Source organism: Typopeltis vanoorti, chromosome 12 (assembly GCF_054136105.1).
Source record: "Typopeltis vanoorti isolate ZY-2024b chromosome 12, IOZ_Tvanoo_1.0, whole genome shotgun sequence".
Taxonomy (NCBI): domain Eukaryota; kingdom Metazoa; phylum Arthropoda; class Arachnida; order Uropygi; family Thelyphonidae; genus Typopeltis; species Typopeltis vanoorti.
In genome coordinates, this window is record NC_143560.1 from 395,626 (window position 1) to 412,592 (window position 16,967).

The following is a 16,967-nucleotide window of genomic DNA, read 5'->3' on the forward strand; positions in this document are numbered from 1 at the left end:
TTAAGGTTTTTCAAATTGCTCACGTCTGCTCTGAGTTTAAGAATTTTATTCCCCAGTCGATGCTTCCATTTTGGTTCCTGAGCCTTACTGCTTTTGGGTTCACTAATCTTATGTCCTAATTCAGATGTTACGACGTAGGCTATTGAGTACATAGTTGATTCGTTTGCCCAATAGTTCCAGTAGGAATATCCCTTGCAGCTTTATTGGCCTCTTGTAGGAGTTCCTTGAGTTTTTGTTGAGGTACTTGTCTCAATACTGGAAGCCTAACTCGTTCCTGGTTGTTCTTCATCTGCTCGATAATTTTTCGTGTAAGTTCTTGTTCCTTATCTGATAGCTTCCTTTCAACTATTTGTATATTTTCAAAATTTTCAGCATTCTGCACGTTTGAATCTGGTTCTGCTTCATTCATATTTTTGGTCACTTCAGGATCAGTACGGTCTCCTTTTACAGCTTGAGGTTTCAGTGCTTCCTGCTCAAGTTCACTAAATACCTTGCACGTCTGATAATGAAGCTGCGTTGCTGCATCAGCCTTTCGAATGAAATTTCAGAATTTGGGTGCCGTTCGAGCCAAAGTTGGAACATTCGTTTCTGAAATCCCTAACTGATGGATTTGAACTGTAGAAGCACTGCATGACTTGTTTATTTTCAGCCATGCTCCACTCTTTCCTAGTAAATACTTTCGAGTTCTGTGGATCTTGTTCCTGTAGCCCATTTGTCACTGGCTGCCCAGAAAGCCTAACATCCAGTGCGGTCCTTGGTAACCAGCGCGACGACCGATGCGGTATAGAGTTCTGATTTGTCTTCACCATTTTTAACTGGGGGTGGGCAGGTGCATGAGATAAAAAAATAGGTAAATAGAAAACAGAATCACCCCTATCCCTCGAATACTCTAATAGCATTGGGGGGAAGGAGCAAGGTGAAAAGAAATACAGAGGGAAAGAAGAGTAGGGACCAGTCTACAGATAATATAACAGGTATATATTACATGAAGTAAGGCGTGGTCCAGCTTCAGATGCCTCGGATTCGCCATGTCCGTACTCACTAGAGTGAGCCCTTGAGGTTTATTTACAGGGTGTTCGGGATAAATTTGACAGTTTCGTAAGGAAAAAGAAAATCTTCTTTGTATCTATTAAATTTAATGAATTGACAAAAAAACATTACAAGCAGAGTTAATTACAATACTATCAACAAGAATTACTCAAAATAACCACCATTAGCATCGATCACAGCTTCAATTCTGCTTCGGAACCTCGAACAAGCTGATGCTACAGTCTCCCTGGGAAGGGCCGCAAAAACTGTTTTAATTTTATCCATTAACTGGACTTTTGTATTACTGGAAGTGCGATTGGTGTCGTTTTCAACTGCGCCCCATACAAAATAATCCATGGGGTTAAGGTCTGGGGAGTTTGGAGGCCAAACATTTGGACTGGTGAAGTCGTAGAAATTTTCAGACAACCATTTTTGACTTTTCCCAGAGGTGTGGCAAGGGGCCGAATCCTGCTGCCATACATACGGCCTACCATTGGCTACCCTTGTTATCCAGGGCTTGACTACAGTTAGCAACTCCACGAACAAAGCCCGAATTCCAATGCCAGGGTTCTTCAACACCTGTTCCTGCAGATTTGCGAGGAATTCTGCTGTACGAACGCAATCAGATCGTCTGCTAGGGATCTTTCTTCTTGCTACATCCTCGTAGTCACCATTGCAAGTCTCTAGTTCATGCCTGATTGTTTTTACTGTATTCAGGGAGCATTGGGCAGCAGTCGTAATATCCTTATTTTGATGGCGGGCACGAATCATCATGATAAAAGTTATTCTCTTCCATGATTCAGGTGGGTTCCAGCTATCCATCTTTTCTGACATCTTGTATATGAATGAAGAAGGGTTCAAACTTTTAAATGAAGAGAAGTGTGTGTTAATACATGTAACTTACGGAAAAATATAATTAATTATAAATATGTCAAATTTATCCCGAACACCCTGTATATATACCCAAGGTGAAATACTTTCTATATATATATATTTAAATCACCTAATGCCTTTTTTTTGTTCCCGCATAAGGGGTAGGCAAGGGCGTTTTACCCTATCTAACTGATAGAGACTCAGTGCGCAGTTAAAGGAAAGCGGGTTTATTTAAACCCATGGAGATAAAATTGGAACACAAAACGAACTAAGTAAAAGTGAGAACTGAAAGACGCAAAATAAGGCATTGCATGGAAAATACCTTCACAGCATAGACGACAGTGCCTCACATCAATTTGACCTGGCAATGGTTCAGAAATGGAGCACTAAAGAAAGAAATAGAATCGGTAATTTTTTGTAGCAAATGAACAGGCCATTAAAACCAATATTATGAAGGCACAAATACAAAAAAAAAATTCAAGAAGACAGTAAATGTAGTTTGTGCAAAGAAAGGGAAGAAACAGACCACATTATAAGTGGGTGCAGCAAAATCGCACAAATTGAGTATCGTAAACGGCATGATAAGATAATTCACTGCATTTATGTAAAAAGAATGAGTTTGAAGTATCACTATTGGAAGCATAAAGCTCACCAGAAAGTGGTTGAGAATGAAAAAGCTAAAATACTCTGTGATTTCAAAATCCAGATTGACAAAAGCTTGGAATGTAATACACCCGATATCACAGTGGTTGAAAAAAGTGAAAACAATGGTGTTACGTTTATCGAAATATCAGTACCAGGAGATAGTCGGATTGACGATAAAGAAAATGAAAAAATTACAAAGTATCGAGAGTTGCAAGTCGAAGTTGAACGAATCTGGGAAAAGAAAACGAAAGTTGTTGCCATAATAATAGGTGGTTTAGGGGCCATCCCTAAAACATTGAAAAAACATCTAGAGTTAGATGGATTAAAATTAACTCGAGTTAGATGGATTAAAAATTGGGAAGCTGCAAAAGGCGCTCTGTTTGGCACGGCTTTCATTTTCAGAAAGTATTTCCTTGGGTAGGGCTCGAATTAGTGGAATATAACCAGCCTTTTCTTAAGCATGAGAAAGCAAATCAAGCTTTGATTAATATTATATACATACATATATATAGAGATAGATAGATAGATATTTTTTTTTTTTTTATTGTAAACATAACAATCTTATTTACATGATTAACCGGTTTTTGGTTCTCTGCAGTCAGACAGAGAGGTTACATGCTCATACTCTTGTTGAGGTATGTTACATCGAGGTCACTTATAAGGCTAATTACATTTTTTTTTTTTTAAATAAATTAAAGCCATTAAGAGTTATTTTAACATGATAACATAAGATCTTATTTTAACATAAGAACATAAATGTGGAAGAACATAAAAGTTACTTTTGCACAATATTATCTATTAACATGAGAGTGCCAGCTGATTAACTTTCGCACTGTTAAGCACAACAATCCTTCTTTCTTCCCCCTTTCTTTTTTTTTTCTTTGGGGGGGGGGGGGGGTAAAGGTGTCACTTCTATGCTGGAAAGTGGATTATAATGCAGTCGCCCTGCTCAGCCAGGAGTTGATTCAGTGGATTCCATTCTTGGTGGAAAAGATCTAAGGTGTTGTTTTGCCTATGGTGGTGATGTTCGTGTAGGATCCGACATCTCACCTTTTGTTGGAAGGCTGCAGTGAGTTGGTCAGTTGCCTCTCTCTGTGAAGTTGCTGTGCTGTCTGGTCTTGTATGTCTGAGGTAGAAGTTGTATATTACCGCTTTTGCGGTGATGAAAAGGTAATTGCAGAATGAATGGTTATTGGACTCCACATGGACGAGATTGAAATATTCCTCTTCTGTATGAAGATTACCACAGGTAAGAGCTGCCGTTTCCCGAGTCAAACTGATTAATTTAGTGTTGACTGGGCATTCCAAGTATATATGCCGGACCGTTCCTAATTGGTAGCAGAAGAGGCAGTTATCTGAGACGTTTGAGTTAAATTTTCGTAATATAGTAGGAGTGGGTAATATATTATGCCACATTCTCCACTGAATATCTGCGTCAGGTTTGATGGCTCTTGTGCGATATGGTAGATCCCATTGAAATAGTGTTTGATCAGATGATGCAGGATTTTCCAACAAAGTGCTTTGGTTCGACTGTTGTGTTAGTGTACTGTAGATCTTGTTGGTGTTGCTGGGTGTAAGTTTCTCCCATGAGTTATTGGTTTTTATCAGAAAGATAGGCGCCAAAACTTCTGAGTTTGGAGGGCAAAGCCCCACTTCTGTTATGCTATCAGGCATAGAGGCTTGAAACGCGGCCTTTACGGTGTCTATCTGCTCAGACTCATTCCCATATTCTAGGTTTTCGAGCGAATTTGGAAAGCGCCAGGTGAGGCTTGGAGAAAGAATGTCACCCAAGATCCTCACGTTTCGCCAGCTCCATAGAGGAAAGAAAAATTCTTTCTGAGTGATCGGGCTTCTTACCATCGTGTTGTGAAAGATGGGTTCCATGAGGATTTCAGGTAGGGATGCTGTCTTCACTGTGTGCTGGAGGTTTAGCTTCTTCCATCGTCGAAGGGCATCTTTGTAGAAATTTGTTAAATTTACAGGCACTTGAGCTGTTGTCATTCTTAAGGTGGTGGAGAGAGAGAGACCTCTAGTGGCAGAAGTGAAAATATACTCAGTGGTGCATTTGTGTGATATTTCCTGTTGTAGGGCATTTATGAGAAATCGAGCGCGGAACGTTGTTATCCTGTTGTCAATGGAGACCAACTTTTGTCCTCCATCTTTGAGAGAAGTACATAGCTGGGAGTAGGAAAGCCAGTTTGTTTTATTCCATATGAATCGATATATGGTTGACTTTATTTGTTTGATGAATTGCACTGGTGGCGTAAGAATCTTTAGTGTATGCCAAAGGACACTGGTGGCTATTTGGTTAACGATTATTGTTCTCCCTCTTGTGGAGGCAGAGGCTCGTATTGCTGCCCACTTTCCTAGAACTTGCTTGAAACGCTTGTTTAGTGTTTCCCAGTTCTTATCCACATAAGAGGGTGTGTTTCCTAGGTAAATCCCCAGGTATTTGTTTCCCTCTGTGGACCAGGTACCAGACATTGGGGAATCGGTTCGGTTTTTCCATTTGCCACACCATAGTCCTATGGTTTTATGTGTGTTTAGTTTGGCTCCTGAGGCTGCCTGATATTGTTGGTATGCCATTTGTATGTTATGAAAGTCCTCTTCTTTGCGGGCTATGATTGTAACATCATCAGCATATGCTGTCAGGGTTATGGTTTGGTAGGGAAGTTTAGGGCGGCATGCTTTGAGCAGCATGCTGAGTCTACACAGAAAGGGTTCGATGGCAATTGTGTAAAGAGGACCGGAGAGTGGACAGCCTTGTTTAATACCTCTGCTGTATGGTGCAGTTATGGTAAGCCTGTTGTTTATTTTCATGCAAAACTGTGCCTTGGCATACAACATTTTAATAGAGTGAATGATGCCTGAGCCAAAGCCAAATGCTTTCAAGCAGTTGAAGAGGTAAAGGTGTTCAACGCGGTCAAAAGCTTTTTCTTGGTCTAGTGTTACAAGACCCATTGTTTCACTGTTGTTGTTCGCTATGCTTATGAGATCCCTTATGAGGTGTAAGTTTTCGTGGATAGATCTTCCAGGGATGGAATAGCTCTGATGCCTATTTATTATTTCGCTCAGAGCGGGTTTAAGTTTGTTGGCAATGGCTTTGGATATAATTTTGCAGTCGGTGTTTGTGATAGAGATGGGTCTCCAGTTTCCTAGTTTCGTCGCGTCTCCTTTCTTTGGAATGAGTTTGATAACTGATGTTGTCATATTGAGTGGAAAGCCATTGGTATTCGCTTCGAGAAATACTCTGTAGAGGATAGGTCCAAGCTGTTCCCAGAAGGACTGATAAAATTCAGTGGTGAGCCCGTCTATGCCAGGAGATTTATCTTTAGGTAAGGAGGTGCAGGCAGTTTTCAGATCGTGTAACGTGATAGGGAGTTCTGTGTTACTCCTTGTTGTTGGTGAGAGTCTTTTCACATCGGAGAGAATTTTATTCGTGGCCTCCATAGATGTTGGGTTGGCTTGGTACAAATTTTTGTAGTACTGCAAGGTATATAAGAGGATTTCGTCATCATTTTCTATGATGTTTCCATTATCTGTTTTAATAGCAGATATAGTGGTGCACTCTTGTTGGCGTTTTTCTAGTGAAAAGAAATACTTTGTAGGGGCATCTGCGAAGTTAATATGTTTGCGTCGTGCTCTTATTAGTGCTCCTCTTGCAGAGTGCTCTAGGTGTGAGCGTATGGTGGCTTCTAGGGAGTGCTCTAGATAGATATTCCTCAGATTAACTTGTTAAAATAAACATTACACGATAGGCAACAATTGACTGTTGTTGTTGCAAGTATATATTTACAGAGAAAGAAAAACATTTTCCTTTCGGGTGTACAATAGAGATATAAATGAATATTCAAAATTAACAGTTCAGTTTCAGTCTGAGTTATCATTCAGATGAAGCACATTGTCGTCGTCAATCCAGAAGAGGGTGCCAGTTGGATTCCACTCCTCTAGGAATTCGCGACAGTTCTTGTGAAGTAGGTATATTTCCTGAGCCTGAGAGTTTCCGATATGCATGAGGGTTTGTAGAGGTTCAGTGATGGATATTCTGGTTACTTCTTGTCTGTTTTAGGTAAAAGCTGTAGATGACGGCCTTAGCGCAGATGATCCAGATGAAATTGCATCCTCCTGTTTGTATCTGGTGTGTCCAGGAAAGCAAATGTTAAGAAGTCTTCTTGATGTGAATACATGGTGCTAGATGCATGAGATGGCATAGGTGATGTGATCTCCTGATGTTTGCAGGGCAGGTCAGATATGTGTGCATCGATCACAGAATGGACACAGATCCGTTTTTTTTAAATTTGTAGAGCTTTTTGGCAAGATGTTATGCCATAGTCTCCACTGTATTTCGGAATCTGGTTTGGCACATCTTGATTTATATGGCAGGATCCCACTGAAAACCTGTTTTTGGTATTTCTCTGCAGTCTTGTAGACAGAGAGTGTTACATGCTCATACTCTTGTTGAGGTATGTTACACTGACATGAGGAAGTGGTATATTTTCTTGTTAGATAGATGAATTGGAAGTGAGGCTAGATATTTTTTTTTTTTATTGTAAACATAACAATCTTATATACAGGATTAACCGGTTTTTGGTTCTCTGCAGTCAGACAGAGAGGTTACATGCTCATACTCTTGTTGAGGTATGTTACATCGAAGTCACTTATAAGGCTAATTACATTTTTTTTTTTAAATAAATTAAAGCCATTAAGAGTTATTTTAACATGATAACATAAGATCTTGTTTTAACATAAGAACATAAATGTGGAAGAACATAGAAGTTACTATTGCACAATATTATCTATTAACATGAGAGTGCCAGCTGATTAACTTTCGCACTGTTAAGCACAACAATCCTTCTTTCTTCCCCCTTTCTTTTTTTTTTTTGGGGGGGGGGGGGTAAAGGTGTCACTTCTATGCTGGAAAGTGGATTATAATGCAGTCGCCCTGCTCAGCCAGGAGTTGATTCCGTGGATTCCATTCTTGGTGGAAAAGATCTAAGGTGTTGTTTTGCCTATGGTGGTGATGTTCGTGTAGGATCCGACATCTCACCTTTTGTTGGAAGGCTGCAGTGAGTTGGTCAGTTGCCTCTCTCTGTGAAGTTGCTGTGCTGTCTGGTCTTGTATGTCTGAGGTAGAAGTTGTATATTACCGCTTTTGCGGTGATGAAAAGGTAATTGCAGAATGAATGGTTATTTGACTCCACATGGACGAGATTGAAATATTCCTCTTCTGTATGAAGATTACCACAGGTAAGAGCTGCCGTTTCCCGAGTCAAACTGATTAATTTAGTGTTGACTGGGCATTCCAAGTAGACATGCCGGACCGTTCCTAATTGGTAGCAGAAGAGGCAGTTATCTGAGACGTTTGAGTTAAATTTTCGTAATATAGTAGGAGTAGGTAATATATTATGCCACATTCTCCACTGAATATCTGCGTCAGGTTTGATGGCTCTTGTGCGATATGGTAGATCCCATTGAAATAGTGTTTGATCAGATGATGCAGGATTTTCCATCAAAGTGCTTTGGTTTGACTGTTGTGTTAGGGTGCTGTAGATCTTGTTGGTGTTGCTGGGTGTAAGTTTCTCCCATGAGTTATTGGTTTTTATCAGAAAGATAGGCGCCAAAACTTCTGAGTTTGGAGGAATAAGCCCCACTTCTGTTATGCTATCAGGCATAGCGGCTTGAAAAGCGGCCTTTACGGTGTCTATCTGCTCAGACTCATTCCCATATTCCAGGTTTTCGAGCGAATTTGGAAAGCGCCAGGTGAGGCTTGGAGAAAGAATGTCACCCAAGATCCTCACGTTTCGCCAGCTCCATGGAGGAAAGAAAAATTCTTTCTGAGTGATCGGGCTTCTTACCATCGTGTTGTGAAAGATGGGTTCCATGAGGATTTCAGGTAGGGATGCTGTCTTCACTGTGTGCTGGAGGTTTAGCTTCTTCCATCGTCGAAGGGCGTCTTTGTAGAAGTTTGTTAAATTTACAGGCACTTGAGCTGTTGTCATTCTTAAGGTGGTGGAGAGAGAGAGACCTCTAGTGGCAGAAGTGAAAATATACTCAGTGGTGCACTTGTGTGATATTTCCTGTTGTAGGGCATTTATGAGAAATCGAGCGCGGAACGTTGTTATCCTGTTGTCAATGGAGACCAACTTTTGTCCTCCATCTTTGAGAGAAGTACATAGCTGGGAGTAGGAAAGCCAGTTTGTTTTATTCCATATGAATCGATATATGGTTGACTTTATTTGTTTGATGAATTGAACTGGTGGCGTAAGGATCTTTAGTGTATGCCAAAGGACACTGGTGGCTATTTGGTTAACGATTATTGTTCTCCCTCTTGTGGAGGCAGAGGCTCGTATTGCTGCCCACTTTCCTAGAACTTGCTTGAAACGCTTGTTTAGTGTTTCCCAGTTCTTATCCACATAAGAGGGTGTGTTTCCTAGGTAAATCCCCAGGTATTTGTTTCCCTCTGTGGACCAGGTACCAGACATTGGGGAATCGGTTCGGTTTTTCCATTTGCCACACCACAGTCCTATGGTTTTATGTGTGTTTAGTTTGGCTCCTGAGGCTGCCTGATATTGTTGGTATGCCATTTGTATGTTATGAAAGTCCTCTTCTTTGCGGGCTATGATTGTAACATCATCAGCATATGCTGTCAGGGTTATGGTTTGGTAGGGAAGTTTAGGGCGGCATGCTTTGAGCAGCATGCTGAGTCTGCACAGAAAGGGTTCGATGGCAATTGTGTAAAGAGGACCGGAGAGTGGACAGCCTTGTTTAATACCTCTGCTGTATGGTGCAGTTATGGTAAGCCTGTTGTTTATTTTCATGCAAAACTGTGCCTTGGCATACAACATTTTAATAGAGTGAATGATGCCTGAGCCAAAGCCAAATGCTTTCAAGCAGTTGAAGAGGTAAAGGTGTTCAACGCGGTCGAAAGCTTTTTCTTGGTCTAGTGTTACAAGACCCATTGTTTCACTGTTGTTGTTCGCTATGCTTATGAGATCCCTTATGAGATGTAAGTTTTCGTGGATAGATCTTCCAGGGATGGAATAGCTCTGATGCCTATTTATTATTTCGCTCAGAGCGGGTTTAAGTTTGTTGGCAATGGCTTTGGATATAATTTTGCAGTCGGTGTTTGTGATAGAGATGGGTCTCCAGTTTCCTAGTTTCGTCGCGTCTCCTTTCTTTGGAATGAGTTTGATAACTGATGTTGTCATATTGAGTGGAAAGCCATTGGTATTCGCTTCGACAAATACTCTGTAGAGGATAGGTCCAAGCTGTTCCCAGAAGGACTGATAAAATTCAGTGGTGAGCCCGTCTATGCCAGGAGATTTATCTTTAGGTAAGGAGGTGCAGGCAGTTTTCAGATCGTGTAACGTGATAGGGAGTTCTGTGTTACTCCTTGTTGTTGGTGAGAGTCTTTTCACATCGGAGAGAATTTTATTCGTGGCCTCCATAGATGTTGGGTTGGCTTGGTACAAATTTTTGTAGTACTGCAAGGTATATAAGAGGATTTCGTCATGATTTTCTATGATGTTTCCATTATCTGTTTTAATAGCAGATATAGTGGTGCACTCTTGTTGGCGTTTTTCTAGTGAAAAGAAATACTTTGTAGGGGCATCTGCGAAGTTAATATGTTTGCGTCGTGCTCTTATTAGTGCTCCTCTTGCAGAGTGCTCTAGGTGTGAGCGTATGGTGGCTTCTAGGGACTGGTATTCCTCAGATTCTGGATGATGCAATTGCTGTTGTTGTTGCAAATTTTTAAGGGCTGAATGCTTGTTCAAATTTCTTCGGTGACTATATTTTTGGGTGAATACCTTAACTTTGGATTTAAAAAGTGACCACCACTCGGAAATTGATTGTGAAGTAGGTATATCTCTGATGAGAGTTTCGATATAGATTTTAGAGGTTCTGAGATATTCTGTATCCTTTAGTAGGCTGTTGTTAAATATCCAGTATGCTCCTCCTTTGTATCTGGTGTGTCCAGGAAAGCAAATGTTAAGAAGGATGGAATCATGGTCTGATGCATGAGATGGATGGTATGTGACTCTCCTGATGTAGGGTATTGTGTGCATCGATGTGTAGTATCTGTCGAGCCGTGCCTGGTATAAGACACTGGTAGGACCACCTTTGGCTCTCCAGGAGAACATTTTCTCATGTGGATGCAAGTGTCTGAAGGTGTCAGTCAGCTCGAAGTCATTTATTACATCCTGGAGAAGCTGAGCTAGTGAGTGTCGATGTTCTTGGCATTGCTGTCTGTCCATTGCAGGATCCAGAGTGCAGTTGAAATCCCCTGCCAGTATGATGTGGTCATTGACCTTGCTGAGGTGGTTTCGCACAAACTCCAGTACCTGCACTGCAAGCTGGTCATTTTGTGGGATGTATATGTTAATGATATATATTTTCTTTCCTGTCTGAGTTGTAATGAGTGCATATATTGCACACCCAGGAAAGGTATCGATTATTTCTACTTTTAGAGCGCTGTTTTGGTGAATTCCAATGCTGACTCCCGATCCATGAAGTTGTATGGCAGGACAGTGATGCATGGTATAAGGCCAGTTCTTCCAGTGTTGATATGAAGCTTTGCTATTGCAATGGAAGTTTGTTTCCTGCAGCATAACTATTTCTGGCCGGTGGGCAAGGATATGCTGCAGGACCAGCCTGTTTCGCAGTGGTGTGGCACATCCTCTAGCGTTTAGTGAGAGAAGGTTTATTGAGGTGCTCATTATTTTTATGGTTTAGTTTTATTTGGTGCGGTAATTCTCACTTCCTTTATGGATAGTTACGCTGCCGCTGGGATTCAAGCCCGTTTATCAGGTAGTATATCCTTTTCCTGAGATTGGTGGTTTTTCTCCCTCTTTTTCCTGCCAGAATAGTTCTTAACTCTTCCAGCTGGGTGATAAGGCCACTGATGTCAGCGGTGTAGTCATAGGCTGTTAGCAGTTTTTGTGAAGAGCCTCGAACTTTTTTAAGAAAGCTCTGAAGCTGCTCACTTGTAAGTGGGCCTTCAGTGTGAGGAAGACTTGCATTTCCAGTTTCCTCTTCATCATCTGAGGACTCAAGAAGCTCGATCTCTTCATCCCCCTCTACAGGCTGCTGGGAGGGTTCCAGAGTGCTTGGAGGCAAAGGTTCCCTGCTGCAGCTGCGCTGGTTTGTCTTTGGCTTTTTTTCCGTTTTTGTTTCTTGCTCCTCTTCGTTATTTGTATCTTTATCAGAGTTAGTTAGTTGTCTGTGTTCCGTTTCCTTTTCTCTAGGATTGCTTTTAATCGATGTTGGTGGAGGTTCTTTCGAAGGTTGGGTTTCTTTAGTGCTACCACTTGATTTTGTCTCCTTGGTACTGGACTGAGAGCTGTTTCCTTGAGATCTTTGTTGTTTGTTAGGGATGCTCTGTTTTTTGGGGTTGGCTGCTTGCTGCTTCTGATTCTCTGATTCGCTAGGGTTAGTAGTATTGTTAACCGGTTTCTCATTTCTGGGTATATACGGGCATAACTTCCTTACATGGCCTTCTTCGTGGCAGTAAAAGCACTGAGCTGCAACAGTAATATAAAAGGTGTAGGGTACTCCGTCTATTTCTGTGTTGATTATTTTGGGTATGGAGCCGATTGTATTGTCGCCAAAGTGCATTAGAGCCTGTCTTCTAAAGCTCTTGATGTGAGCGAATTCAGGCCTAGTTGTAGAGGCGCGTAGCGTTCGGATTTTACCTGTCACTGCGCCGTATTTTGATAGTAATCCGCGAAGCATTTGATGGCTTATTTCCGGTGGTACATTTGACACTGTTACTTTTGTGGGAGCAATTGCGATTGGTGAGATATTCACGTGGCATGCTCCGATGTCTATTCCCTTTTCAATTAATGTCTCAGACCAAGATGCGTTGTTAAAGTACATTTGTACGGTTCCGGCAACTCTTGAAATGTGAGTTATATTTTTTGGGGGAACATGTTGAGCTACTGCATCTAGATACTTTTCCAGTGGGGTATTTTCGATTGCGAAAATTACAATTCCGTTATCTCGGGAAAAGCGGTTGGCTGGGTGAACGTTTGTACGCGTTGTGGCAGTGGTATTAATTCGCGCGGAAGTATTAGCTACAATGTTAGCATAGGAGACAGAGAGTACTGACCTTTGTCCGTTGTTGTCCGGGGGGCTGAGACTGATGTCTTTTTCTTCTCTGGCGATGTGGCTGGCGTCTTTTCCTTGATCGGAATTCTGCGACCTTTGACCGATTCCTGCTGAGCTCGGGCGTGGACCGGCTGCTGCTGGTGGTGATATGCTGTGGTTTATACTGGCCATTGCTTCGGGCGAATAAGGGGAAACGCAAGCTATCACAAATTCCCGGTACTCGAAGGCATACCGTTGTAACAATAAGCACACGAACAAAGAAAATTTTAAAATTTTAAATTTAGTATAACTTTTCCTAGCTTCACAAATTTAGAAAACTAATTTTTTAACGCGATAGATTAGGTGCTTACGTTTATGTAGGTATAAATCTTGAAGCTGATTGACGTACTCGACCGCACAAAATACAACTTTAGGCAAGAGCGACTTTGGACACGTCTGCACACTTCAGCGTAGATAGATAGATATTTTTTTTTTTTTTTTTTTTTTTTTAAGAACAGATTATGTTTGAGTACCGGTTCTCTTGTTCTAACTATCGTTAGACATCTTCCGTGCCCAGGGCAAATCATCACCAAGGAACACAGAAGACGTACTCATTTATAAGGTACAACTATCGAAGCTTCGGCCTCCGCGTCCACTTCTTTAATTATACCCTATTGCCCTTTGTAAATTACCATTTTGACTCTATAATGCTCCCATTGGCCTGTTTCGTCCTATCCCTCTCTGGCCAAGGAAAGAGTCAGAGGGGTGTATAGACTTTCCAAGCCTGGGAGCCCTGTTGAGACTTATGGTCTGAAGTTAGAAGACTGATAGGAAAGACTGAAAGTTCTGGACTTGAAGTTGGTGGGTAATTGTATCTATTAAGATCTAGATTTGGGTGGGGGATCTAACTAACTTAAGGAGCCAGATCCTTGGTTAGCTTCTGTTCGCCGCGCAGTCTACCCCATTTTATTAGGGTTTGCCCGTAGAGTGCGCGGCGAAACAGGAAAAATTTTGACTAAGTTATTTTACTTGATTTTAAATGTAAACTTAAAATTTTTTTTTTTTTTTTTTTTTTTTTTTGAATCGAGGTGCTTAAATAATTTAGACTAACTGTTAAGGATGTTTTTTAGGAGTAATGTACTTGGGTTGTTTTCTTTGTTCAAGAATTCTCTCTTTCTGTTCATTTTTCCTTCCGTGCTGCAGATATGGTTATATATCATTTTCCAAAACTCCCTATTGGGTTTGTTGCCTATCATCGAGAGCATTTCGCACATGTCTGCTTCCACTCCAGTGTGTAGTCGCGGGTATCCCGCTAAACTTTGTCTCGTTGTCTTGCTTAAGTCTTCTATAAAGCGATTTCCCCACCTTAAGGATAAAGTCTTCGGGGTCGTGACTTCGAAGAATGGTAGCCCTAGTTTATCTATTTGCGCCTGGAACATGATTGTTTTTAAAGTTCCTTTTTTCATTACTGGGATTGCGTTAAATATGATTGGTTCAAACTCTTTGATAGGTTCAGGCTCCTCAGGTGTTAGTGTTGGTGATGACGACACTTCCGAGGTTTCCTCGCTTTCTGACAGCTCTGCCTCGGATGTTTGATGTTGAGGGAGCGCTTCATCCTCTCCTTCTTTCCGTGTTTCCGTTTGCTCTTCGTATTCTGTTTCTTCATCGCTTGATTCTTCTCGGGAAGCCTGTATTGCTTCCTCAATCAGTTCTAGGGATACTGTTTCGATGGGAGTGTTCCTCCCTTCTTTAGTGGGCTGTTCTTTGGTATGCTGTTGTTTACTAGGTAGAGGAGGAAAGTCTTCCGGTGATAATACACTTTGTTCGGGGCACTGATAAAGTCTGTGGTTTCTGTTTCCACACCGTTTACATGTTGCTGTGCAAGTAGGTTGGGAGTGTCCGATGGTGGCACAGTTCCCACACCTGTTCAATGGACAGTCTCTGACTATATGATCAGTCTTCTTGCATCTGTGGCAGCTTTTGATTACTCCTTGGTAGCTTATTAGTACTGCATACCCTTGGATAGTGATATAGTTTGGAACTTGTTTCTCCATTTTTAACTTTATAGATATTTTTTCGCCCTGTTGGATGCTAGGGTAATTTTTAAAGGTTGGTCGGTATATATCTAAGACTGTGCCGTATGGTGCGAAGACTTGCTTCAGAGTTTCATCGTTGACTTCGGCAGGTAACTTCCGGAGGGAGACGGTTGTTATTGAACTGCCGCCAACTGTCGTGGCAAGATGGCGTTCGTTATCTACAGTTATTCCCTGTTCTAACAAACAATCTCTGGCGTTCTCGGCTTTAAGGGTCACCTCGTAGAGGCCTTTTTTTTCGTCCCAGCAGTTTATGCTTGCGACACTCTTTTCTCCGACAGCTGTTACAACGGCGTATGCGATGTCCACCGGACTAACGCTTCTTTTCAGGGAAAACCTAACGGTGAAATCCCGTACTAACCGTTGTTCCGCCATTAGCGATGGCGGGCCTACCGCATCCTTATCCCTCGAACGTGTTTTACTTTGCCCCGGTCCGGGGTTTGCGCTTTCCGCTGACGTACGATGCGACATCGGGAGCCGCTACGCAACCCGCCGTCGATGTCTATCGGCCGTCCGCTTACTCACTGTAGGTAGTGCCTGACTTGGGCAGCTCTTCAATGACCTTGAACTTTGTGACGTACCTTGATCTTAGCCTAAAGGCCGAGAAGAAGACCTCTGCAAAGTGAACCAGAATCGTGTGAGCTCATGATCCCGTTATCAATTTTACCGAGCTTACGGGATGATACGGGTGTGACCTCAACAGCATGAGGCCATAGCCCGTAGTACCTGGTCGGCTCTGTTCAAGTAGATGGTGGTGGCTCTGTGATGGTTAGGGGGAGCCTTCTCATGTGCAACATTAGGTCCTTTAGTGTCTGGAAAGGTGCTTAAACGTTCAGAGCTACCAGAATGTGCTAGCTTATCACCTACACTTTCATGGCCTTTGCGCATCCTGCAGCCGATGGTCTGTTTCAGCTGAACAATGCGCCGCCCCACTGGGCCGCAACCACCTAGGCTTGGCTCTAGGAACACTCGTCTGAGTTTGGGAATATCCAGTGGGCCCAAGCTCCCCATATTTAAATCCGATAGAATCTCTCTCTCTGGGATGCCGTAGAGCGAGACATCAGATCCTTGTAACTAGAATCGACGTCTAAGGTAGAGTTGTGGACAATGCTGCAATATGCATGACTGGAATTACTTCCAGCAACCTTGGCTGTGGCCGTTATTCGCGCCAGAGGAAGTCCAACACGGTATTAAGTAGATATCTTTAATGTTTTGTCAATTGAGTACATCTCACCTTGTTTTCCTTCTTTACCTTGGGTTTAAAAAAAAAAAAAAAAAAGATAGGATGACATAAGGATGACAATAAACCTAAAGCGTATATCTGATATTGAGCTATGTATTGAAGATTTATATTTTTCCCTAGTTCATACAATACTTCTTTCTCTAAACGTTCAATCACTTTCAATCATAGCTGTTTTGTACGACTATTCCAATTGACAAATTTTTCACAGGGCCAAGAGAAGATAACGTATACATGGCGAGCTAGATGCCCATCGGTTTCCAGAAATAATGATTGGAATCCCCAAACCAGTAAGTTAAAATAATAAATTTCATGCAGAAATCTCCAACTGTGCTTAACACGAGTTCGTTATAAAGCAGTATAAAAATGTTTTCACATCAGATTATAAAAAAAAAAAACAATAAGTAATATGATGATATGATGTATACACTCTGTTGGAGGAATAAAATGAATTTGATGGGTTATTTTATATATATATATGTGTGTGTGTGTGTGTGTGTGTGTGTGTGTGTGTGTGTGTGTGTGTGTGTGTGTGTGTGTGTGTGTGTGTGTGTGTGTGTGTGTGTAATCTTATATATGTATTTAAAAAAAATCAGCAAACGCCTTTTTAATCCTGTATAGGTAGTATATATATATATAAATAAAAAAAATCAGCTGACGCCTTTTTATTCCCGTATATATATATACAGGGTGTTCGGGATAAATTTGACATATTTATAATTAATTATATTTTTCCGTAAGTTACATGTATTAACACACACTTCTCTTCATTTAAAAGTTTGGACCCTTCTTCATTCATATACAAGATGTCAGAAAGGATGGATAGATGGAACCCACCTGAATCATGGAAGAGAATAACTTTTATCATGATAATTCGTGCCCGCCATCAAAATAAGGATATTACGACTGCTGCCCAATGCTCCCTGAATACAGTAAAAACAATCAGGCATGAACTAGAGACTTGCAATGGTGACTACGAGGATGTAGCAAGAAGAAAGATCC

General features: G+C 41.4%; 1 protein-coding gene across 3 annotated transcripts in view; it reads left to right on the forward strand.

Moving 5' to 3' along the window:
- The window catches only part of LOC150100538 (uncharacterized), a 198,564-nt gene that overhangs the window by 108,223 nt on the left and 73,374 nt on the right, over nt 1-16,967 (forward strand). Inside the window, exon 21 of one of the 3 annotated variants that reach the window (XM_090401333.1) lies at nt 16,177-16,255. The exons of the other annotated variants lie outside the window; for them this stretch is intronic. Coding sequence (XP_090257459.1) covers nt 16,177-16,192 — 16 coding nt within the window. The 3' untranslated portion in view covers nt 16,193-16,255. The remainder of the gene's footprint in view (nt 1-16,176; nt 16,256-16,967) is intronic. 3 annotated transcript variants of the gene reach the window in all.